This window comes from Pararge aegeria, chromosome 21 (assembly GCF_905163445.1).
Source record: "Pararge aegeria chromosome 21, ilParAegt1.1, whole genome shotgun sequence".
NCBI lineage: Eukaryota > Metazoa > Arthropoda > Insecta > Lepidoptera > Nymphalidae > Pararge > Pararge aegeria.
Genome location: NC_053200.1, coordinates 8,528,731 through 8,556,558, shown reverse-complemented (window position 1 = coordinate 8,556,558; position 27,828 = coordinate 8,528,731). Strand labels below are relative to the sequence as shown.

The 27,828-nt window shown below is 34.0% G+C and overlaps 1 protein-coding gene across 1 annotated transcript; it reads left to right on the top strand.

Moving 5' to 3' along the window:
- Positions 1 to 2,639: 2,639 nt before the first annotated feature.
- On the top strand, positions 2,640 to 22,351 carry LOC120633350. The gene is made up of 5 exons (XM_039903543.1): positions 2,640 to 3,612; positions 15,467 to 15,568; positions 17,571 to 17,792; positions 19,591 to 19,747; positions 22,059 to 22,351. The coding sequence occupies exons 1-5, from the start codon at positions 2,640 to 2,642 to the stop codon at positions 22,150 to 22,152; spliced, it is 1,548 nt and encodes a 515-aa protein (XP_039759477.1). The 3' UTR covers positions 22,153 to 22,351.
- The last annotated feature ends 5,477 nt before the right edge of the window (positions 22,352 to 27,828 follow it).

Sequence of the window (27,828 nt, the reverse complement as noted above, 5' to 3'; positions counted from 1 at the left end):
ATTTGTGTGAGGAGGAATGCAGAATGCTAATATTTTTTTTAAATTATGCATTAAACATTATATTAAACTAGCTTTTGCCGGCGGCTTCGCTCACGTTAAGTTCAATTTTTGATTTGGTAAATTTTTAAAACAAAGGTTTAAAAAAATGTCTTGCTGCTAATAGAAAAAAAAGAACTCTTTGGGTTGGAATTTTCAAAAATGCTTTCTTAGCGGATTCGTACATTGAAATAACTATACGTGTGCAAAATTTCAGCCCGATCCGTCAAGTGGTTAGAGCTGAACGTTGATAGTTGATCAGTCAGTCAATCAGTCAGTCACCTTTGCCTTTTATGTATTATATAGATCAATAAACAAAAATTACACACACTACCATGTATTTGACACAAACATTCATATACATTATTTTAATGATAGTTTGGATTATAATTTGTTTAAAAGAAACAGGCAAATTGACAGTGTAGCCTTGGCAATACCTGTTATTGATGAAGTTAATTAATGAAGTTTTATAGTCTTTAACAATAGAAGCTTATTATTGTTCAAATTTATATTTTTAAGTAAATTATGTTCGAATTTCGACCAACGGGCGACAACTAGTAATTAATAAATCGATCAATGATGGATCGAATATGGCGTAACAGTAAACTTCGATAGTAACATATTAAGTCAATGTGGCGTAATAATAAAAACTCCGACTACCTAGCTGTCAACCTGCTACATCAGGGATTAAATAGACTTTTTGTCGGGGCACTTCTAAAACACTAAATAAACATAATTACATACAATATAAGAACTGTAAGGACTATACATCAATACATTATAATAAAAATATCGTTGCTAAGACGGGTTTTATTGTCTCGCTTCCCCATAGAGACGGTATGTACACAATGCCCACAGCCCGAAAGTACGAACTGAGGAACACATCCTTGCCCTGGCCCAGAGCTGTTAGCACGTGGTAGCCAAAGTAGGTTGTCCGCTGAAGTTTACGCAATACATAACTTTAAACAATATGCTTATAACCCATATATTTCAGCTAGGAATAAAATTGATGAATTTCTTAATGATATGGTCGCATGGAACCGCCGTCCTTCTCATTTCTCACATATTACAAAAATGAACGTTAAACGTAAATTTTAGATGTTGAAAAGAGAAACTGCTTTCTTGCCGGCCGGCTTCCTCTTCTCTCAAGTTTGTCAGTTTGTGTTTTGAAGGCAGGTTCCAGCCTTAAAAACACAAACTGACAAACTTGACGTTTTAAAATTGCTTTATGTAGTAAGCTAACTTTAAACAAACTTTAAATAAGAATTACCTACTTACATTACTACGATGTGAATTGATCGGCAAAAGAGACATAAAATATAAACAAAAATACACCAAAAGAAGTTGATAAATTAAATTAAGTGCATGAGTAAAACAGCATACACTTTCTTCTTTTCCGCTTATTTTGGTCTGGCATACAATTTTATAATGGCGTGAGTATTACAGACTTAGAGCAAATAAAAAAAAACTAAGATAGGTCATAAAGTAAACGAATTTATTAAGAAAATTCCAACTATAAGTTGCCCGTAATTCATCAGCGCTGAATTCCTTTTTTTATATTCAGTATTAGTATTTATAATGTTATAGAAATAACTAGTCTACACTGTTTATAAAGGGATTCTTTGACTCAAATGGACTTGAGTTTTGGTTAAATCAGTTTAGTGTTTCCTGTGTTAATAAGAACTTAGTTTTATTAATTCTTGCGACATCTTTTATTTGCTTCTGCAGATCGTAGAAACCGGCTAATCGTTCCAAATTACCCTGGAAAACAGAAAGCCTTAGAACATATTTTAAACGTGTATTTGGGTTAAGCTATCTTTCAAATAATCAGCATTTTATGAAATTAATTTGAAGAAATTATTTAAAATGACTGAATTTATTTGTAAATATACGGTTATGTAGGAACAAAAACTATAGATTAATTATTGTATACATTGTAAAATATGTCATGGAAACGAGACAAGTAAAAAGTCTATAATATTATTTACGTTTAACAGCCGTCCTTCATAAATCGGTTATAAAATGTTAAGAACTTGTTAATATCTACACCTATGTGTAGTAATATCGTGTACTTTGCCACATTACTTTTTTTTTTTTAAAGACGTTACTAAAATAAACAAATATTTCTTAATGGTGTTACATCGATGATAAACCAATTGGCTAATAAAAACAAATATTTCCTTTATCGCACCAGACAGCCAGTAACTTTAGTGACACTTCAATTATTCGCAGTTGTTTAAGCACTTAATACCTATTTGTTTTTTATTCGAATGGAAGAAGCGAAACAATGTTGTGCGATGCGTAACTCAAGGTGCTCAGATAAATTAGCTATTTATTAAAAGAGTTGCCGAGTACGGCAAGACCTCTGTTATCGTAACGAACGAGATGCGAGTGGCTTGCTCGCCTCGGTACACTCTCATATCGCGCTCGATTTTACAACCTGACATTAACAACTCTGGTTTTTGGAAACGACAGTCGGAAAGCCTCGGATTAAGTAGTCACTATCGGTCGCCGGCGCCGCATACCAACTTAGTGCAGTGCGTGGTTCAAATAACGAACAGTGCTTCCACTTTTACTAACTCTCACTTTTAGTGCCGCTGAATATGACAGCCAGTGATTGCAGTACAATTGATCTCACCAAATCGAGCTTGCGGCTCACTGGTAATAAAGAAGAGGAGACGTGGCGGGAAAAATCTAAAATTTTATTAAAACAGATAAGATACTTGTTCCGTGAGATCACAGTGGAACCATGCCTGTTTGTTTACATGCTGTGTACGGCATTGTCGTCTCTCGCCGTACAGAACATGCACTTGGAAAAATCGTGCCGCGTCAATTGCGCGTTCAGTGAGGAGGTATGTGATCGTATAAGAGATCGAAATACAACTGGCCTGACGTTTGAACAAACTCAGGTACAGTCGTTGGTGGCTAAGGTAGTCGCATGGAAGTTTCCCCTACAGACAGGAATACCGGCTGTGATGGTGCTGTTTATTGGCGCGTGGAGTGACAAGACTAAGAAACGGAAAATATGTATACTACTTCCAATTTTTGGTGAAATTATCACGAACATTGGTCTTTTATTAGCTACATACTACTTTTATGAGTTATCGTTGATCGCTACTGTATTGATAGAGGCATTACCGGCTGCGTTTACTGGCAGTTATGTCGTTATATTCATGGGAATGTACAGTTTTATGGCTGATAGGACTACAGTGGAAAGCAGGACGTTTCGTTTGGGCCTAGTTACAATATGTGTTACTTTAGGTACTCCCACGGGAACAGTACTCAGTGGAATACTGTTACAGTCTTTAGGATATTATGGTGTATTTTCTACGTTAATATGTTTACATGCTAGTGCGTTTTTATATGGTGTTTTAAGACTTGAAGACGTGTTGCCTTCTGAGGTACATAGGCCTGTGCGCGTGAGTGGGCAAAGTAACTTTAAACAATTGTGGCATGATGTATTTGGTCTGGTTACTACTACCGTGTTGGTGGCAGTAAGACCGCGTGCATATGGGATGAGGAAGCAGATATTATCAGTGGTCATCCTATACGTCATTATGGTTGGTCCGTTATACGGTGAGTGGTAATGATTTCTGATCAAACAAGTTTTTTTTCCTTCTAATAATATTAGTGAGCTTGTTGTTGTCCCTTTGTACCTATTTTATATCGCCTGGAGCTACTAATCAATCTTAAATCAATCACAATCTTCAGATCAAATAATATTATCATAGAAGCCACATGGTGGAGTAGGAAAATGATAGAACTACTATTATTATATTTAATCTTCATTCCTAAGATTTGTGACAAGATTTACTCGTATTATTAATAATAAAAGACATATGCCAGCTACGAATTAACATAATTTTTGGATAAAGATAAACTTACAAACCGTAGAACCGTGTTACCTTTTTATCCTAAAAATAATTCATTTAGGTATAGGTAGCATCTACAGATTTTATTCTATATTCATGTTAAAATAACTTAACTGGATTTTAATGATATTATTTTTTATCTCATTAATCCGTTGGCTACGGCCTAAACCCTCCCCTTTTTGGAATATGGTGATGATGAGGATTTCGGTTATTAGGTATCTAAGATTGATACATAGGATATTTTTATTAGTAAACCTATGTATGTATGTATGTTGATTAGTCCGTCTCTGCCGTTGCAACTTTCGCATTTCGGAATTATAACGTTATTGGGATAAGTAAGGGTTCGATGCCACTGCGGGTTATATAGTAGTACGACAGTTCTCTAGTCGCTTTTAGATCACAATGTGTAAATATAGTCACGTTTATCAAAACTTGGTAAATATTAATAATTAGGACGTGGTTGAGATAAAAGTCGTATCAGACGAGGAGCTTCACGAGCTCTGACGTTTCATACATAAAAGTGGTCATTTGAGATGAAATCAAGCGTGTGTGACAATAATTATCGTATTTTATGACGAATGATGCTAATGTACGAGTTACGGTCAAAGACCTTTATTTAACAGAAGATTTGAATAAATGTGTGACAGACTTTATATTTCAATAATTTTTATGGTTTAATATTTTTGCTATACTTAAAAAAAATTATACTTCGGTTTATAATACGGTGATGATGATGAGTTACGGTAGATACTAATTAAATAGGCCAGATAATATACAAAAATAATTTTAATCTAGTTGATATTATTGAATGAGTTTAAGTAAATTGATGTTATTAGCTGTCATAGAGTTTTGAGGTACCCTTTTAATCAAAATGACAGGTAGGTAAAAAGTACTTCTAAGTTATAATTTAATCTTCTAAATTCGATAACATTACGTTTTATTCTGCTTGAACTAAACAGTTGGTTGAGCGGGTTAAACAACGTGGAGTCAAGTCACTAACCGGATAGGTGAGCATTTTCGAAGAATTGAGAAGAATGAATTCGCCACTGTTTGGTTCCGAACACTTTATAATTCCTTAGGCGTAAGAGTTTGTCTTTTTGCCAATGCATGTCAAACTGTACTGAATAAACATCGAGGGACTAAAGATTGTCCTACCAAAAAGGAGGCCTAAGGTTAGGTTATTGACCAAATTGAGGTATACCTACCCAGTGAAAGCATACTAACAAAGGCTAAATAACCACTATGTTTTACCAGTTAATCTTATCATCGTGATCATAAAAACCGTCTACAAAAAGTAGAAGTCATCTTTTCCACAGTCTAAGGCCTTTTGTCGCTATGGCCACCAATTCTCTGCAACTCATTTTATGACGTTTATCTATGGGGAAGGGTACTTACTGATGTTGCGGTTTTCGAGGTGGGCTCTTCTTTCTAATAACTTTCACGCTGAATGGTTGTGCGCAGTAGTCGCTGTGGAAAGTCCGGGATTCAATCCGCGAATCACTCATTTATCTTCTCCCATAGCTTCATCAAGTCTCCGAGCACTGGCGCACAAATAAACTTCTCCTAATCCCGTGCTTTAGCAGGGATCGGGATCGGGGGATATAATTTTTGCCTCCTAGCCCTGCAGGTCTCGTGGGAGGCTGCGGCTTCGGATAGTTACCACCCTGGCGATAGAGAAGTGCCGCCAAGCGATTAAGCGTTCCGGTACGAAGCCGCGTGGAGAATTACGGGAGGAACTCATATCCATATAGATTTAATATAACTTGCATAACATGTTACCTTACCATTATAGTCAGCTTTCCTAGGTTAGCCTAACCTAACCTTATATTTATTGCTCCTCGAAGCGTTGTGCCCATTGCAACTTTTTTGATCTCTAGAAGCACCAGAACAAATCTCTGTAGGAACCAGAGATTCCCCCTCATTTCCGATTCGATCATCACAATTAATCAACATAAATTAAATACTTCGCTAACACAGAGCGGAGTTAGTTAACGGCTAATGAACGTTATATACGACTAACGCTCTAGAAATATTGCATCGAAGACAGTGAAAAAAAAATTTAATTGAATGTGAACCATTTTGTTTTCATGGAACTTATTGCTCATTAATGTCTGCGGAATAATCTTATATGTATAACTGCATTTAGGTCGTTACACACCAACGATCGAGGTAAACTACTACTTCAGCACGCAACGTTAATTCCTTGTTGCCATGTTTAGCAATCGAAAAAAGGTGTAAAACTCACTTCACCTACATAATATTATTAATTGTAGCCCTCTGTGTCCTATTTTGTGGCTCTTTCCTTCTACTTATCCCGGTCTGTTGTAATTTAGAGCCAGTACATAAGATTTTTATTACATAACACATAAGATTTGATTTTGAATGGTGAGTCGTGTGGGTATGGCTTCAGCTTCTCTTTTGGGGAGACCGAGTTCGATCCCCAGCATGCACCTTTTACTTTTAAGGAGTTATGTGCGTTTTTACTTAAGCTATTAAACATTACTTATTTAACGGCGAAGGAAAACATCGTGCGGAAACCTGTATGCCTGAGAGTTCTCCATAATATTCCCAAGGTCGTGTGAAGTCTACCAATCCACAATTGGTCAGCGTGGTGGACTAAACCCTTCTCATTTTGAGAAGAGGCCGTGTAGTGGGCCGTAAATGAGTTGATGATAATGATCACATAAGATTTGTACGCCTAATCCTAGTTTTTTTCGAATATTGAAACTCTAATACATCAGAGTAAATAGGTTCTGATTTTTGTTTCGCAAACGGTCCAGATCTCTAGCTGTAGAAATGTAAACGAGTTTGAGATTTGAAATAATGCTAATAAGACCCACTTTGTTGTTGTAGTTTTAGAATAGAATAGAAATAGAAAAACTTTATTGTAACACAACACAATAGGAGAAATACAAGGAAGACAGTAATACTTAGTGCTAGCGTGCAAAGGCGGCCTTATCACTAAAAGTGATCTTTTAAAAGCAACCTGAGCGTACGAAGCCGATAAAAAACTGGAAAGTGGGTGGTGCGTTAAGTATGTTACAAAAAAATCAAATAAACTTACATAATACTCAATTAGATAGATAAGTAATAATTTTGTAACCCATTTTGTCATTATAGAATGGCAATCCTAATTTAATTTAATAAATGGGTATAATTATTCATTGAAGATTTAATGGTTGACAATAATTATTGCAATCAGCATTCGAAAATGATTATAATAATGGTGCATAAAATAAATAACAGACGATTAAATTTAAAAAGATGACATTAAAATAAATATTATAAAGTTTAATAATAACAGTTAAAATAAATTAAAATATTAATTATCTCACAAAGTAGTTGAAAGAACTAATTATAAACATTTAAGAAAAGAGAAGAACAATGTACGAACTGAATGTCAATAATTGCTTTATGAATAATCATTTCTATTATTTAAGCTATTTATTTTTCTATGACGTCACACCATTCATCCATTTTATTAAATGCAATTACTGTTGCATTTAGAATGACTATTGAATAAACTTACATTAGACAATTAATAATTGTTTTCGCATACCGTTAAATAAAGTACCTTAGAGCAGTAGGTAACTAGGGTGGGTGCCAGTCTTAAACCTATTAGGAATAGTTCTACACTTCAAATTTACATTATTGTTAAATAATTATATATATCAAATTTAAATAGTTTACTATTTTTTGTTTGATTTGGTTTTTTTATTTTAAGTAAAAGACTATAGGAAAAACGTTTAATCTGTTTTGGTTTATTTGGTATCTCATATAGAATTCCAAAAAATAGAATCCTACCCTTTTTCCAACAATAGACTCCAGTGTTAGACCGTATTTGTATCAGTGATTGCCCAATTACTTCTATGGTTATTCTGATATTTTCTTACTAAAAAAGACGCAAGGGCTATATGTTATGACATGACCCGGGCGTTATTTTTTTTCTGGATTTTATGTTTAGCATATCAAGTAAGTAAATGTTGAAGATGTAGTTTTGACGACGTACCTGGCGTAGCGGTGATCGCTGTGGTTTAAAATGTGAGGTAGCATGGCATTACCATATCCCTAAACCTTTTCTAGGCCGCGTCGTACCGGAACGCTAAATCGTTAAGCGTCACGTCTTAGTCGATAGGCGGGCAGCTAGCCAAAGCTTAACGCTAGACCAGAGAATATTTTAAAATAATAAATTCCTAAATAGTCCAAGCCGGGAATTGAACCGGGGGCCTCCAACTTAAAACCAGGGAGGGAAATCATCGTTCTGGTGATTTATGCTCAAAAAGTTTTGTGTATATCATAAAACTTTTTGAGCTTCAAAATTGTTGATGATTTGTCTTTCGACAAAACATAAGCAATATAAAAAGAAATAGATTATGGCGGGAAATCTTAATATTTACATTTAATTCTGCAAGTGGTAAAACCCGATGCATAGTAAAGTATAAGGACAACTTGTAACATCTTGTGACTGCCTGTTAAGTATTTGTCTCGAAAGAGACATTTGTTATCTAGACTACATCTAGATATATGAAATATATCTTTCCGAGTCCTTCACTTGCCTTTGAAAATTAACATTGGTTGACCCATTTTGTAGATTGTGTGTTTCGTTTTTTTCGTATTAGTAGAGTTTTATTTACGGCCAAGTGGCGCAGTGGGCAGCCACCCTGCTTTCTGAATCCAAGGTCGTGGGTTCGATTCCCACAACTGGAAAATGTTTGTGTGATGAACATGAATGTTTTTCAGTGTCTGGGTGTTTATCTGTATATTATAAGTATTTATGTGTATTATATTCATAAAAAAAATATTCATTAGCTATCTCAGTACCCATAACACAAGCTATGCTTACTTTGGGGCTAGATGGCGATGTGTGTATTGTCGTAGTATATTTATTTATTTATTTATTTTTGAACCAGAGCTCGTTCGGGTAAGTACTATCGCCATGCTTACTTTGTCGCCAAGCAGCAAAGCCTTGTTCCAGTCTTAAGGACGTGGTTGCCTTTGTAATAACTGGTAGATACATGAGGTTCAAACCCTATGCCTTAGCATGACAAAAGCAGATTGTGTTTATGAGTATTGGTACAATATTTGTTACACTACTTACTACTTATTGTGAAGATTGTATTACTATAGAGGTACATACATTTGTGTATTATATATATATATATGTATATAAATATGTTTATTTTATTATATATATTTATTTATTTTATTAATTGTTATATGTGTATGTTATATAGTATATAGTATAGTATATGGTATATAGTATTTATATATGTATATTTTTTTTTTCTCGCCTGTGTATGTTTCATTGTTTGCACTGTCCCTCTTTCATGTTTTATATTATTACTTTCACCAAGGGTTTTCTGTAAGAGATTATTATTATTAAACTCTTTATTTGTATACCACAACATTTAAAATATAACAAAAACAGAAACAGCGAAAGAAGTAGTAATACAAAAGGCGGCCTTATAGCTTAATAGCGATCTCTGCCAGGCAACCTTAGAATTAGGAAAAAAAAGAAGAGGTAGAGGGAGATTGCCTTTTGTACACAACTGTATTTAACTTTTTTATTATTTCTTGTGTGTTTTTGTGTTGTTTTTAAGTGTGTGCAATAATGTATTCTAAATAAATAAATGAAAGGGCGGCAATTTGTAGTATTTCGTGTTTCTTGCGTGACCTGCAAAGTGCTGCTTTACTTAAAGGCGATGATTCTTAACTTACCAAAAGTTTAGCAATCTGCTTTATGAGTTAATCTTTACTGTAAAAAAGCCATCTAAATATTGGTAGGTAACAACAGTTAAAAAAAACCTGTTATTGCTGTCGTTCATATAATCACTTTATATACGCCAATGGTCTGGAAAATCATTAGCTCAAAGTAGGGCAAACTTAATTAAAATATAGATTAACGAAAGTATTTAATATTATCTACCGGAACATGGCTTAATCTGTGAAAAAGCATGTGGGCTTTTTTATAATAAAGGTAAAATTGCAATGATTTCTTTCTATTATAAAATATTTAAAAATATAGTTAGAGATAGGTTAATGGTACCCTGATGGTTAGGTCTTCCTCTAATTTTTCTGAATTATGTAAGAAATCCAGCATGCTTGAGACTTCTTCATTTTGTTCTCAAAGGTTTGTGGATTCTACCAATATGAACAGACTAGTATTACTAGAGATTGGCCCCAACGAAAAGAATACTCCAACCTTATAACATTTATACATAGATATTATAAGTACCTACTTAGTAGCTTTATATTAAGGTTATTGAAAGTGTGTGGTTTCGCAGCCTCGTGTTTCTTTTTATCCTCCTTATTATAAAATTTCCTTTAACTGGGACCTTGAGTATTAATGTTGGCACTTGACAAAATGACTGCTCCACAATTGCAATTGATAAGTTCACTGGTTTTCTTTTGCACACTTTTGTATGTTAATTGAGGGTCATCATTGTTTATATATTAGAGCTCTCAGTGATGATCTGCGTTTAAGGTTCAAGGTCTTACTATACTAACAAAACAAAACATTACTAAGTTTTGATATATAAAATGTATATTTCGAGTGGTTCCCATCCCTGATGCGTTTGCCAGGTTACCAGGAAGTCATAACTTACCACAAGGTGAGATTGCACTCAAGTGCTAAATTATGGCAAAATAAAAAAAACTCTTTCAGGTCCTTAAGAGCTGTCTTATAAAAGGCTCTTTTAAAAATTTAATCATATAAGCATCACTAGAAATTTCAGTTTACCTAAAAGGGGGATAACCTAGTGGTTAGGGCTTTGGCTTCCTTTTGGGAGGATCGAGTTCGATCTCCGGCGATTTACACGTAGTGGGTGCGTATGAACGTTTGTTCGTATTAATATATCTAGTGCCATAACCTTATCACTGTTGGATTAGTTATCCGTGAGCCCATTTGACCCTAAATATAAACACAGCTGAGGCTGACACTGCCCAGTATTGAACTAATATACCTAAAGTAAATTCTCTAAAATATTTAATCGCTTGAAAAAGTAGTATGGTAATAAATTTCAATATTATGAATACTTACCAAAACCAACCGGCTTAGTATCCTTCATAAAACGGGTGATGATTTTTGCAGTCCTGTGACATGTATTCTATAAAATATGTCAATAGTGTCACGTGAGAAAAGTATGTGATACCACAAGGTCTACCGTAAGAAATAAAAGCATTCTTCAATATGACGAATAACTATGATATATTATGTCCACTGCTGAACATAGCTCTTTTGTATAAACATTCACACTTCACTGCTTATGCCATTTGTTTCCTGCAACTCCTCGCTCCACTCGCCTCCAAGATAACATGCTTTAACATATTATATTTTCCAAGGTATTTTGAGGTTCCCAATCTCTTCAGCCAAACCATAAAAAGTTTAATAGGCAATCCAACACAATATACAACGAAAAATTTGAAAAGGTAAATATTTTTTCCTCACAAACTCTCATCCCCTACTCAACACAATATATAATGATCCACCGCCACGCATCGCCCGCCGCGATTTTATTCTTTTGCTCAGCTCCTTGGTATTAACCTGATATTAATTGGCTTATACTAGTTTTTCAAATCTTTTCGCACGAATGCAGTAAAAGACAATATTGCGATCAAACAAGAAAATGTAATAAAATAGTACCTCTAATTTAATTTTTTTTCTCTTGGATTGAAAACCAAACAGGTGTTATTCACTCTTCTATACTTACCTACTAATATTATGAATGCAAATTTTTTTTATGCTACTTATTCTTTAACCACAAATCTTAACTAATTAAGGCTTAACCGTTGGAGTGATCTAAATGAAATTTGGCATACTTACATGAAAAGCTGCTATTAAAAGTTTCCGGTGGGATTTAAAAAAATAGAATTGGTTACCTTCGATTGGCTTGACCTATCTTGGAGAAACTTTGCTAAAGAAATAGTTTGCAGTGATACGTTTACCCCGGTAAAAGAAAGGGCTCATGCATTTATAAAAAACAAAAATGAACGCTGATGCAGATTTTTTTTTTTTAATTATTTTTATCAATAGATGCGCACATATGTTACAAAAAAAATCTCGTCAAACTGGTTAATCAGGTTGTTGGCGAGTTTAAAGAAACCTTAAATTTATTGAGTAAAGTTCATAATAATTGTGTTTTTGTGTAAAATCTTTTACAACGATTATATTGAATAAGTCATTACCTAATATTATATTTCATTTGTATCGCTGATTTATTGTAATATTTGCTTTGTTGTAAACAATCAGAAACTCGTCGAATACCTAAATGAACAAGGTCACAAATAATAACAATATGCTATGTCTCAAGGACTTTAACGTACGTGTTAAAATTTTCAAGGAAAATTTTGTTCAAGTTCAAGTTCGTTCCTAGGTGGTGAAAACTAAACGTGATTCGGGAAAAATCCGTGGAAATTCATTTAACGTCATCATCACCTATCTATAGTATAAAAGGATTCAGAGCCAAGCCCATTAGAAGCTATAATAAACTTACAGTGCATACAATATGCTAAGCTATATAAAAATAGTTTTTTGTTAAAATTGTAAAGGTACAATTTTAAAATAAATACCTGTCGACATCGTGGAGATGTCTCTTAAAAAGTTCAAAGAATAGAAATTAGAAAAAGAAAAAAAGAAAAAAAAAAAAAAAATTAGAAAAGTCCTATTATAGTATAATCGATTGCCTTTTTACCACATAAACGCTCGAGGGTAAATTATTGTTCTAAACAGGCTTTTTTTAAACGAAAATGTGAGTTGGTGATAAAAAAACAATGCCCGGCTAAGTTTTTTGACCAGGGCGTACTTATTTGGAAACCTTGTATTAAGTTTTGAATGTACCTATTACCATCATCTCACTACAATGTTCAGATATTATATGTACCTACGCATCAAAAATGCATTCTTATTTTGACTTTGATTTTGCCCTTCCACGGTGCTCCAATGCGAAAAATAGAGTAAGTATGTGTTCGTCACAAACAGTGCATTTTATACGCTACAACTATGTACCCGTAACTTAGCGAGTAATCTTACAAAGTTTCACGAACCTATATTGGCCCATTCAGATAGGCATATATTATACCTTCGCGCATTAGCCAATCAAGGCCTGCCTTCAAATATCAACAGTCTACTTGGCCGTATTGTCCAATTACCAAGTAGGTACCTTTCAATCAACTGAACTTATATACCCGCCTATAGAGAATCGGACTACTTATCAGTTTGTGTTTTAAATTAATAATATAGAACTTAAATAAAACCATAAAAAAATATTTTTTCTAGCGTTTAATGTACCCAAAAACAGGCTTTAAAAATATATTTTTAAAAATGCCGCGTAAACGGTCTCATCAAACGGCATGACGTCATCTGTGTTTAAATAAAGCGATCGAGTGAATTGATTGCTTTTTAAGATCTTCTAAATAATATAAAAATGGAGCAATTTACACTCATGCTTTACTAAATAAAACTATACTTTGAACTTATTGAGAGACATCTCAAAGATTTCATACGGTTATTTATTATAAAATAATATACAATTGCCCTTGAATGAATTAGCAATTTTATGTAGCCTAGTAAACTGCACGACGAGTTTATTTTTGCTTCTAATATTTATATTGATGATAAGTTAAATAATTTATTCCTGAAATTGCCACAGAGTAGGGTGTGGGGCAATGCTATATTTCTCTCTTTTAGGATATTAAAGAGCTGAAGATGGCGGATGTAGAAATTAATAAGGTAGGGCTTAAGAAACTCACATATGTACCGTTAGGTCAGGTTTGTAGGTATTTAAAGGTACGTCAATTACCTTCAAGTGACATCACAGTCAAGCGCTAAGTTCTCCTTAAAAAAAAAAATATTTTTTATTATTTGTAAACAGCAAATGAAAAAATTCTTTCGCTGTTTCTAAATCGATATTTTTTTGTAAAATTTCACTCTACGTAATAAGGTAACTATAACATCATCCAGTTCATAAAACGCCTCTACATAACGTTATGTTAATTTATTTAGAAACAATATTGCAACAAATCAGCCACATAGCACTCTAAAAACATGTAACATGTGATTTGCATATTTATTGGTGACGTCTTCTACATAATATAAGAAGTTACGTTAACATTTGACAATTAACACACCAATAACAAATACATAGTTAAATTTTGATCGAAACTTCGTTCGCATGGATTTGTTTTAGTAAATTCTGTGGATACTATATTCCACCTTACTAGTAAAAATAGATTATAGTTTATTCTTCATAATAAAAACATTTCTTAATACATTATATGTTGTTTTTAGCTTTAGAAATATATTTTTTTCTCCTGTTTTTAATGATAAGAATAAATAAAGAATAAGACATTAAGATAGCTTCGCCCTCCAAGATGTCTTTAACTGTAGAACTATAATTGTAATGATATAATCAGAATGAGAATGGGCTAGGCCACAGTCCGCCAATCTAACCCATTAGCAGATTGGTAGTATTTTCATATCTTTGAGAACATTTTGAGGAACTCTCAGGCATGCAGTTTTCCTCGAGATCGAATTAAGTCCCCCCCCCCTCAAGGGAGGCTGAAGTCCTTACCACAAGGATTTCCCCGCTGTTATCTTCGCATTTCAGAAAATAAATTGTTGTGTTATCTCAACCCTATTTTTGCGTCATAAGAAAGAGATATTTAGAAAATAAATAGCACACACCAACTCGTAACTACAGCGAAATTTTTAAGAGATATATAAAACAATGAGCCACATGTAGTTATTGACATACAAGTTAATGAACCCAAAACATGACCGATAACAATAAGGAGCCACGCATATTACGCGGCTTACTACAGTTACTCCCACGTCTACTTTTTTCGACGGATCATCGACATATTGTGCGTTTATTTGAATATTTTCTGTAACAGAATTGTATGTCTTATGGAGGAGAATAAAGATAAAAATGGAAAAAAATGTCACGAGTATGATCGTAGCTATAAGCACTCATCCATTGTATACACACTACAATGTATGACTTAATAGTAAAACATTCATTTGGATAAAAAGTTGCTAAATTTACGTCACAAAATTTATTATTTATTTCATACCCATTCAAGCCCATTAGGCTTACTAATAATAAAGCAATATTATATTTTCATATGAAATTCCTTCACTCCAAAAAAAAAAGTTTATAACTCTGTAACGAGAACGGCAACAATATTAAAATAATAGTGCTTTAAGCCACGGTAGTAAGACTCTTGATTGCTGCGTGTGTAAATATTTTTTTTTACTATATCGGTATTCTTACAAACAAGTCATAGGAATAGAGTGAGTGGGTTATTCTGTAACTCTTATCTTATAAAACTATATCTAATATTAATTAAGCTGAATGAAAGATAATAATTCAATTCATTTACAAACTCGTAGACAGTCAGTTATTTTTAGTGTACAATTTTTAAACTTCATTTAATGCAGAATGAACGACGCGACGTTAAGATGGTTGATGTACGCGAGTACCGGAACCTCAGTCTGTGCTGACGCTGACCGTTTCCTACCGTAACTACTATTTAACTCGTATTTTTTAATATTTTTTCAGGTGACTCGCAAGTGAGCTATTTGTACGCGATAAGAAAATTTAACTTCAATTCAGTGGAATACAGTGTGTATGGAACGATCAATATCGTGCTTGGATTATTTGGTAAGACTTTTAATGCATTTCTCTATATCTTTCTAACTTTGTATATAGAACCTAAAAGTAAATTATAAATTATAAAGTGAATAATTTTCCCAATAACTAGACCTTCCACGACGCTTATATGCATTGGTCCACAGTAAATATTTTATGAGAAAATTATACGGAAGTGTGTAAAGCGGCCTACTATCTAGTCAGAAATATAGTATTTCAAAATGCATTTTTAGACCGTGTAGAATACATAGATTATATATTCAGCATAGCAGCTCTCAGCACCTTATCTATTATATAATATTGGATGTAAGTATAATATATTATTAACATATGTTAACGATGTTAAATATTATGATAAATTAAATAATAAAGTCATATAATAAAGTATATGTAGTATGTACCTATAAAATATTTATGAATAAAACTTAAAGGTCAATCAGAGGACTAGCTTATTTTTAGATGACACTATGATCATTGCCGATAGTTAGTTGCAATCGTAACCGACTTTAGGTAACTATCATTCTTTAAAAACATAAAATCATGTATAAACCGGTTTTCTCATGGAGTAAAGCGATTTTTTATTCACAATATAACGGATACACGTGTAGGTTTATTTTAAGCACGGTCGGCCTCTAGACTATCATCATCTCATCGATCTAGATCGAATTTTGTCAAGAAAGCTGGCGTCCTGGAGAAGAAATAGGCTAGCAACATAGGATTCTTTTCATGTCAGGAAAACGAATGGGTGTCGCGGGATTCCGAAAACAAATACGATATATGGCGATGCTGCGGCCACTTTTGGTTTTCAATCATTTTAGATCTTCTTTCAAAGTTAGTGCAGGCACAATTTTGTCTAAGGCAGTAAAAAATGTATACGAATTTAGATCGTAAGATGTGGGGTAGACCGGGAACAATTGTAACACTGCTTAATTGTTAATTGTGGATGTAACTGCAATAGTATTAATACTCGATGATATTTAGTATTAGCTTAGTTTTGGCTAAAAATATAAATATATCTATTTACTTTTATGCAGTCCAGGATCTGCATTCGCATTTGCGCGCTGTGAGTCCTATAAATATTATCTTAATTCGATCACCAGGACTTCTCTAATATGGTGTGTGAAATTTTTTACAATTAACATTTTTGCCTTACTTTTCAAACTTCTTTTTCATTTATACAAATACGCACACGAAATAATCAAAGAGACAGAGAGGTTGTAGTCAACGGATACCGAAATTGATAATGTATGGAATAGAAATTTGATTCTAGGGCATTCTGTGTGCAAAAGAAATTGCAGAGCCAATGTAGGCGTCCCAAGACTTCCCTACAAAACAGTCAAGCAGTGGACGTCAAACGATTGATATGATTGATTGGCCAATCATCGTCATCAGCATATCAATCGATTGACTTGACTGTTTCGTAGGGAAGTCTTGAGTCTACTTCCTTTGGCCCTGAAATTTACCTACTAACCTAAGATTAAAAAATCTTGGATAGAATCTATTGGAAAGATTATACTGGCCAATATCACTAAGGTTAGGACATAAGTTTGTATGCCAGGATGACATCAGGTTAACAAGTAGGTTTGGCTTTGTCATAGTATTCTAGATTCTTACCACATGCAAGGATTTTACCTTAGTGAATTAATGGAGATTTAACGTTCCCTAGCACATTATATATATGTACTACAAATATTCAATCTGTAAAAGTACCAGACTCTGATACTTTGCTATTCAAATTTCAATCTATTCCTGACTAAAATTTTGTGTGATGTGATTCTTGACCCTGACTGTTTGAAATGTATTTCTTTGTAAGATGCCTTATGAGTGACAACTTTAATTTGATCTAGAACTACAATAAGACAAAGCTACCCACTTTTTACAGATTTTATATTTAAAAGTGGTTAAAGTAGACAGGTTTTTAAAGCGCTTATAAAGTCGACCTACTTGGAATAAATAACTTTTGCATTTGATATTTATTTAAATAATTAAACAGGTAAAAATCTCTACTCTCCAGGAACATTCTTCTGCATAACAATCCTATGCAGAACATTCCACGTTCAAGATAGCATGATTGGTTGTCTGGCTGCTGTGAGCAGGATAGCAGGATGCCTGGCTTTCGCCCTCTCTCCCACCAGGACGTGGTTCTATACGGCGCCACTTTTCAACATCTTCAGTCATACTGGCCTGACTGCTGTAAGGTCTATCGCCACTAAAAGCGTAGCTGTGGAAGAAGTTGGTATGTAACTTTTAGTTTTCGCACATTTTCATCGAGAATAATCCAAAATTTATTTCAAAAATAGCTCTAAGGCCAAGCTAGGTTTCAAGTGAAAGAAGGTGGTTTATCAGGGTAAAGAAACAAACTGGTTGTGAATCTGACCTACAAAGGGTTATAGTTCCTCGGGAATGTTTGACATAAAAGTTGCTTTAAGGAATCTTATACTACCTCTTTCTTACCTATCATTAAGGGAACTTTCATGGATAGTTATAATATTATAATCTATAAGGAAAAGGCCACTAATTAAGGGGTGAACAGTCTTTAAAAGTGTGTTCACCTTTAAAAGTGTGTGTGGCACAGACAGTGGAAGATAACTGATCAGGTTCAGAACCATAGTTCAGCTTTATAGTCTACCTTCATAAATCTAATCAAGATTTATAAAGGTAGAGTTGAGACGATGCCTCCTCTTAGTTTAAAGGTTCTTAAATCATAAGATGCAGAAAATCTAAAGTTATCGCATTGCTAAAAGTTGAACTCGACGGAGTTAACCGCATCAGCTACGTAACTTTACATAACAGCTTATAGCTCATTAGCCATTTGTAATGTAGGTTACTGGGAATTACTCGCAGGTTGGTAATGATTCGATATAATTGCTTCCTGGATCTATAATACGAGTATATAGAAATACGAGGCACTGATAATGACAGATTTCCATTACATTATCAATTTTATAAAATTAACTGGTTAATTATCATAGAATGTTGTTGCAACAATTGATTGGAAACTTCAATCCACCGTTTGTGAATTATTGATGAAAGCTGTTGATAACGTTGATATATTTATATTGCAGAAAAGAGCTGTACTTTCAAATTAATTTCGCGAATCCCTCCGTGGTTAGTTTAAAGTCACTACAAACAGACAGACTTGATGTTTCAAAAGTGCTTATATTATTAGGCCTACTTGAAATAAATGAAATTTTGGATTTTTAAACTTTGAGAAAATAACCATTACTCCATTTAATTATTGTATGATACATTTTCACTAGGTGGCCAGACGACATTAAATGAATCTCAGAGGAGTCGCTGGACACACGCGGCAAGGAACTGAGGAGTGAGAAGTTCTTACAAAATACCTATGTTCAGCAGTGGATTTCTATGTATCAGTGCTCCAAATAAGATAGTCATAAGTTTCATACTTTAAAGCAAATTTATCGTTCTAATGTTATGAATCTTATATCAATTTCAAACCTGTATTATTGATAACCTACTCTACAAGCTTAACCAGTTAGTTCCTGACTTAGTGAATTCCGTGGACTTATCTTCAGATCACGTTTAAGACCCTCGTAGTGTTAATTTTTGAGTTATCCTTACCAATACTATAAATGCGAGAGTCTGTTTGTTTGTTTGTGCCGCCTGAACTAATCAAAACGTTGATGCGGTCGAAGAACAAGGGCAACAGCTTTTATAATCTATGCATAGTGTGTGTGCATAGTGTTCTCCCATAATTTATTTTATTTTTATTTTATTTAATTAATGAGAAGGGTTTATGCAGCAGTCCACCACGCCGGCAAAATTGGACTTGGAATTGGAAGTGTTTTAGAACATTATGAAAAACCTTCAGTTATGCAGGTTTCTTCACGATGTTTTCCTTCACCGTTTAAGATTTGTAATTGCCTAAAACACACATAACTTGGAAAAGTTAGAGCTGCTTGTCGGTAGCCGAATTGGGCCCCCGGAAAGTGTAGCCAAAGTCTAAACTACTATATAGGCTATCATCTATTTTTATTTATTGCTTTAATCTTATTTTACGTTCTTTACAGCTAAACTCAGCTCAGTGATAGGCGTAATGGAGGCTCTAGCGCCTTCGATATACATGCCGACTTCCAGTTTTATTTACGTGCAAACGATAGACACGTTTCCTGGTGCATTTTATTTGTTTGACGCCGCCCTAACAGTTGTAGCCCTGGCGTTATTTATGTAAGTCTAGTACCGCATCTCTTTTATAAGTATGTATACAATAATTATAAGATTTTATTTTAACTTCTTTCGTCTACACGCAGTTGAAATTAAGAGTCAAATTTTGTAATTAGTCTTTTAGCGTTTTCAAAGTTTTAAGTTTTGATCAAGCTGAAATTATAATAACAAGAGCTGAAGTTTGGATAACAAGCTCTGATAATGGTATCATCAAGAATTCCTTAATTACCGAAAACTAAAGTACCACTCAATTGATGCTTTATTGGGAGGGGTTGGAATGGGAACTCCCTGACAAAGTATAGTTGGGGAAGTTATAAGTATTTGTACTGCTCATTTGTTTTTCTACGATAAAAACGTCATTATGACAAGAGTATGCCAAAGGATGGGATGTAGGTGTACTATTGTTACCACCTTTCCTATGAAGACATGCCGCAAAGCCATTTAGCGTTCCGGTACGATGATGAATAGAAACTGATTAGGAGTATAGCTTTAATATAAGTTCCATACCTATAACCCGTTTTATAGTCCATAAAAGTTGCGATCTTAGACTGCATTCCTTTGGTAAGGTAGTCAAGGTTTAACTTGTAGATCGATGAAAAAAAGTAAATACACTAATGGCATATATTAGCTGAGTTCAGACTTTATTTTTTGCTATCACGAAGACGAACAATAAGAATTTGATAAGTTACTGCGAAGTCTATTTTCTAGTTGCCTTTATAGTTATAAATTAACGAAAAATGATTTCTTTTATGATATACCTGCATACATTGTCAATAAATATTAATAAAACTAAAAAGCTATTAAAAAAATAACCCTGAATTTCCATATAGTGTAAATTATTCTTCTAGCCCTTCTAGCTTCGAGCCCTTTCATGCGATATCCAGTGCAAAGATATGTTATCTGCCATCTTGTGGCAGCGGTCATTTTGGACCAATTTCCATCAAAGATAGCTAAGAAAACGACTAATCCAACTTTCAAAATAAAAAGTTAAAATCGGTTTATCCGTTCGGGAAAAACGATGCCACAGACACATACAAACACACTCTCCATTGCGTGATTTATATTCCAGATTCATATTGCAACGCAAAATTTTTGTGAAAGAGAAACTTTTGTCATGCTTTTTTTTATAAGAGATTTGGAGTGTTAAAGAAATAAAACAAAATATATGCAGGTACACGATGTGAAAGTGATTAACAACGTGCTTACGTCCACTTTCAACAAAATGATCGCCTGATGGATTATTATAAAATCTTCTTTTAAATCGACCCGGTTCATTAATACGTCAATCAATAAATAAACTTGTTTCGATAAAGCTGACAAGAATAAATGGCGTATATTTTTTTAAATATAATATTATTTTTATTCCACTACAAGTTAGCCCTTGACTGCAATCTGACCTGATGAATTTGATGCAGCCTAAGAATGGCAACGGGCTAGTCTGTTAGGGGTGTGATATTTGCATTAAACATCGGTAGCATCTAATCGGTGCTACGCGTCATAGTACCTGAACCAGTTACCACCCTAAAGACAGCTGTAGGTAACTGGCCACTGTCAAATTTTTTAATGTTAAAAATAAAAATTAATTAATGTTATTATTTACGAGGCATATCTTACCGCGACGCATCAATAGGCGAATGCATTAAGATCATCTTGGAGCTCTGGAACACGTCCTTCTAATGAAAGATTAATTTGCTGAAGAGTCTGTCTAATTTTTGTTAAGCTGAGGTTTAAAATAAATACATCATCCTCAGTATTATATTATTAGTTAGTGCCATATGGCTAGACTCCTCTCCTATAAGATTAAAGGAGAGAAGGATTATAAGCTTGGACTCGCGCCGCTGCAAAGCTCAATATGGGTAATCAGGAATTAATATCATATAAAGTGCTCTCCAAGGATTAAAAATTGGCAGTATCCAAAGTGCCAACTTTCAAATCTATATATTCAAGCTTCTGGCTGGTAACTTAGAATTTCTTGATAGAACACACAATACCTATTTATACACAATATATTTTTTTCGAATCGATACCAGGATCTAACATTTCATACTTGAACATGCTATTCAGACCAATCCTAACTAATATTAAAATTTTTAATCTATCTTTGTTTTTTTGTCTTTGACGTCCTAACTAAGCAACCAATTACCTTGATTGGTTGGCATAGAGTTAGTTCAAACGCTGAAGAGTAACAAAAACGTTCCGTTGGGATTTGTAAAAAACTGTAACAAACGAGGTCCAAGAACGAGGGCAAAAGCGAAAAATATGATAAGAGCAAAAATTTACTTAAAACAACCTTGAACATCATGTCTGATTTCAGATATATCTACGCGTTGGTGAAGCGAAGAGATGTCGTCACAATATCGAGTAGGAAAGAAGAATATGCTAGAACAAATGAAGTATCTAGATTTTAATGTAATAGTCTTGTACTGTCCCTCGGGTAGCTAGAAAAGCCCTTTCAAGATAGCATTGGTCCAAAAGGTAGGGACAGGCCCTCTATTTTTGAAGCCAATGCGATCTTTGTAATAGAATTAGTCCAGACTGTGTGATGGATGCAATAAATTATTATAAGTATTAGGTTCCGAAAACCAGGGTACGATACGTTGTAAGTCGATAAAAATCACCTGAAAGGTGATAATATAGGTGTTTTATATATATATATAAATGAATTGCTGTTCATTAGGATCACTAAAACTCGAGAAAGGCTAGAGCGATTCGGCTAATTTAGGTTCTGAAATATTTGTATTTGGAAGAATGGGAAAGGTAAATTCTTCTGTGCTTGTGTTTGTCACCTAACTCCTCCTAAACTGCTGGACCGATTTTGATGAAATTTTGTGTGTATATTGCAATAGGTGGCGATTTTAGATGGAGGCCGATGTGTGCCAGATCGGCTAGTAATTGGTATGATTGTTAATAGCAACTACCAACGCTGCGTTAGCCGATGCGAGGTCGCCATACTTACACCTTGGGACCTTATACCTAACATTGGAGATTTATAGTAGGATAGTATTCATTATGTAAATACATAAAGTTCTCGAATTGGATCCACACAGCTCAATGTCGAAGTGGAAGACGTTGGAGGATGCCTACACCAATTTGGTCGAAAAGGGCTGAAGAAGAAGAAGAAGATACATAAAGTTCTCAAAGGCCTCCAATACGCACTGGGCTAGCGTAGTGGCCTAAATCGTTCTCATTGTGAGAGGAGGCGCGAGCCCTGTAGTGGGGTTGTAATAAGTCTATATAATGACATAGTCAGGACGCTCCCGTGACCATGTATTAGACCCACATTTAGATGACGACAGAAATCGGGAACCTCATCGCAGCACAAGAATCCTTTCAGAGGTTGAATATGTATTCTTAATTAAATATAATGTCGGTCGTTTCAGATCACTATTGAATATATACAGTTCAGATAGATCACACACGTTGAGCTACTTTCATCTAGCACATTAAATAGCCAAATCGGGGACAGGCATGACACTGGCAGCCAGAATGTGTAAAGAATAATGAAGAATAATGAATAATAAGAATAATAATAATAATAATAAGAATGCAAGGGTATTGCCGGCAACTCTACTTAATTCTTCTTCAGACTCTTCTTAACAGATGACGATCCTTGTTTGTGTACATGGATAAGGTTGTAACTTGTTACGTTATACGTTCACGAAAACAGTCTGTTAGCTACAAATTATTTTTAATATTGCTAATAGGTTAATTATTAATAATTAGATTATTACGAGCAACGAGCCAATTAATTTATTGCTTATTTATATCTGCTCAATTTATCGTTTTGGTGCACATAAATGTATGAAACATAATTATTTTCATAATGATTTCTCACTTTTTTAACAGCACTGTAGTTCTTAACACTGAATCTGGTAGTAATAAAATGTGTGTCATCAAAAATTATACACAATACGTCTACTGAAAACTGTTAGAATTTTCAAGAAAAAGTTAAAGCCAGAGTCACTAAGGGTTATGTTAGGATTCTTACCCACGTAACTCACTATTCCATACGTGAAAATGTACCCTGCAAAGATTACCTACTTTTTTGAGCATTCGTGAAATTAACAAGTAGGCTAATTTCTAATCTGGATTCTTAGTATGACGAGTAGTCCCTTTCGAGTATTGAAACTTCAGATCGAAATGTACCTAATTTGCCTTGTTTTTAGACTCAAGTTGGTCTACACATATACAGCCAGCGCTCGTAGCGGAACAATTGTAAAATAAAGTTTGGTTTTTCAGTTGTAAACCTGCAACATTATGGTTGAACGGAGGATGTAACTTTGAATTGCATAAAAAATAATGTTAAATGAACAAGAAAGCAGTTTTTTAAGGCCAGTATACTCTAAAAGTATATCTACTATGAGAGACGAGGCCTATGCAAAGTAGTGGGTCGTTAGTAGGCTGTGGATGGTAATGATTATTCGAGTTTTATAAGCGAAATTATCAGACGCAGAACGCATTCTTTCAATGGTCATACTCTACAATACTAATAAGCGTAATAATCCCACATTGAGTACTAAAATTCGATCCCCATTTCGATCTCTACACGATTTTACCCATTAATGAATAAACTAGTAATTCACGTTTTATGCACGTCACTTTCGCAGAATTTTGTTAATACATAACTGTAAAAGTTACATAATATTGTATTTATAAAATTAAACATTTAATTTATGCCATATTATATTTGTTATAAACCATGTTATCTTTATAATTATACAATGAAAGTGTGCCTACGTTTGCCATTAGGTTAACATTGAATAATTATTTAAATTTTATTATAATTATAGTTAGGATATTTCCAAGGCGCAATATAATAGAAAGACTGTTTTTATACATTTTATAAGAATTATATTAATATTGATAATAACATTTGATTTTAATTTAGAAATATATATATTGTTACAAAATGTTGTTTAATGTTTACTAGTTTGTAATTTCTTTATACTCTTTTTCTTTCACCTTATTTAATGGATTATACCTCGTTTTATTCCTTTATTTTTTCGTTGTCTATTTATTACCTTACTGAAAAATGTCTTTGAATTCAGTTCAATTATTTTCCTAGGTAGCCTTAACATATAGGTAGATTTAATATTTTCACCTATTTGTATTACTCTACTAAAATTATAAATACGCCTGCATTTATAATCAGTGTCTTTGTTCACTTGTTCTTATTTCACGCAACAATGAGACAATTTGACGGCAGATGGGCGCAGTGGGCAGCGACCCTGCTTTCTTTGTCCAATCCTGTTTGTTCGATTCCCACAACTGGAAAATGTTAGTGCGATTAACATGAATATTTTTCAGTGTCTTGGTGCTTATTTCCATATTATAAGTATTTATGTACCTATAGTGTTCATAAAAATATTCATCGGGCATCTTAGTACCCATAACATTAGCTGAATTTACTTTGGGGCTAGATGGCGATGTGTGTATTGTCGTAGTATATTTATTTATGTATTTATAATAGATTTACGTTATTTTTTTGGATAACTTGTTAGCCTGAAACCTACCTTTTATCCCAAAAAAAATCTCGTTCTTTGGGCTAGATCTAAGACGCAATTTGATTAAGTACCTCTTTTTCCCGAATGACTCGAGATTTTGATGGCATTCATATAAACTTCCTTCGTCCTTGACGGCCGACTTGTGCAGTTGGCAGCGACCCTGATTTCTGAGACCAAGGCCTTGGGTTCGATTCTCACAACTGGAAATTGTTTGTGTGATGAACATGAATGTTTTTCAGCATCTGGGAGTTTATCTGTATATTATAAGTATTTATGTATATTATTCATAAGTTATTCATCAGTCATGTTAGTATCCATAACACAAGCCAGGCTTACTTTGGGGTAGGTGGCGATGTGTGTATTGTCGTAGTAAATTAAAAAAAAAAAGAGATGTCAAAGGTGATACTTTTTATCCCACTACTAATGCTCCAACATTAGTAGGGAAGAAGTTATACAGTTAAGTAGGCCAAGCTTCTGGTAGATCTACCTATACAATAACGTAATAAGTATTAAAATACTAGCTTATTCACACTGGTAAACCCCGGGTGACAACGACACTTGGATTATCATGTTCCGTCCTATATAAGCCTGTCATGGCGTATAAAAGTAAACCGGTGTTTGTATGCTCTGTACAAAAGTGATTTGGAATGAAAATACCAAATACATGTATGATATTTGTATAAATATTTTCATTTTTCTCAGTGCCTATAACAGCCAGCCAGAGAGCACAAACAGCTTTCGGTTCCGGTATTTTTAATAAAATGTAATAGGTACCTAATAAAGATCCATAAAAGCCGGCACATATTGGAAGCAGCGTAGTAAAAATCCCTCTCGTATGATTGATGATGATCGTAAGGAAGAGATCTGTTGGTAAATAAATATTTTTTATTCTTAATATAAAATCCTAAATTATGGATTACATTTAGTAAGTTCCTTATCTAATTCACTCGGCTAATATTCAAGAAACGTAAACCTTCTCCGAGACATACTCTATATTATATGGATGAAATAAGACCGTAGCCAAACATGATATTTTTATCGTCAGTTTTAATATAACTTTCTTATTTAAGTGAAATTATTACCTGAATAAATCAATTGTAACATATCTTTAAAGAATAAAAAAAGTAATGAAATATAGAGACATTTCGTATTATAAAGTTCAATGTTTCAATATCTTATACAAATAGATGGTTCAAGTGTTTTGGTTGTAAAGTTTCCACTAAATACCTAATATACGACAAATATTTGCGATCTGAGAACTTAGTTATAGTTTTCTAGCCTCAATAGGTACTTCAGATAATGTATTTCAAATACTTCAGTGTTGTGCAACGACCACGTTGCATTCCTACTCGACTTTTCCACAACAAGTTAGCCGCTGACTGTTATCCCACTCGCTGGTAAGTGATAATACAGTCTAAAATGGTAACGCGCTCACCTGTTAGGGGTAAGGCAGTTATATTAAACCCATACCCCTAATCAGTTTCTACGCGACATCGTAACAGAACGCTAAATTGCTTGGCGGCACGTCTTTGTCGGTAGGGTGGTAACTAGCCATGGGCGAAGCCACTAGATTAAAACAGATTTGCGAGTTGGTTGGGAAAATGTGAGGATCTTAAAGTTTATCATTGGTTGACAACTGATTTGAAATTAAAATTGTAAGACTTGAAATTCGCAATTCCGAATTTCGAAATCAGAATTTTCGAAAATTGAAATGAAATGAATGGTTATCTTGAAATTTAAGGCTGGTATATACCAGCATTGATTTAGAAAAGCGGCGCTGCCCACTCCCATACCTTGGAGAGCGTGTAAGCCTGAGTGTCATGTCGGACTCGTCGATCGCATAATACTATGATACGAATATTAGCAGCGTAGTGGGTCTATGCTTTGAAAAACTCTCTCCCATGTCAAAACAGACCTGTACCTACGCAGCATTGGGTAATAAATAGTCTGAGTGTGGTAATAATACTTTCAACCATTCGTTTACGTCTTATAACCAAAAAGGTATAAAGAACATTTAAACTTACTTCTGTGTGCTTTGATAGATGGTGAAAACTTTGGGGCACGATGACGAATTGTTGCAGGAAGGCACAAATTTGAGACACCAATTTAGTACACATATGTTTAGAATAACTTTGGGAACGGAAAAGATTTTCTGTATATTTTTTTTAGTTCTATATATTTCTTACTAGCGTTGCCCGCGACTTCGTTTGCGTTTGATTTTGATGTGGCATTAAATTTAGTTGTAGATCTAAAAATTTTAAAGTATTTAGAATCGCTAAGCCTTAAATGAGGGGTTTGCTGCTGTCCGCTGAGGAATTCAGTCGTCAATCTCCAACCACAGATTGGGCAAAATTAAATACATATTATAACCTTTAAAGTACAAAAATAATTATTTAAATCGGTTATAATTTGTCGGAGTTATGTTGTAAAATCGTAAAACACTCATCCCCTCTTCCAAAGGAACCGAGCTTAATGTTGGGATAAAAAGTATCCTTCATTTCTTCTAACACTTCCAAGAATATCTGTACAAAGTTTCATGAGGATCGGTTAAGTAGTTTTTGCGTGAAAGCGTAACAAACA

Coding starts and splice junctions, on each gene's coding strand:
- LOC120633350 (XM_039903543.1), top strand. CDS start 2,640: ATGACAGCCAGTGATTGCAGTACAATTGATCTCACCAAATCGAGCTTG. Junction 3,613..15,466: donor TATGGTTGGTCCGTTATACG/GTGAGTGGTAAT, acceptor ATATTTTTTCAG/GTGACTCGCAAGTGAGCTAT. Junction 19,748..22,058: donor GTAGCCCTGGCGTTATTTAT/GTAAGTCTAGTA, acceptor GTCTGATTTCAG/ATATATCTACGCGTTGGTGA.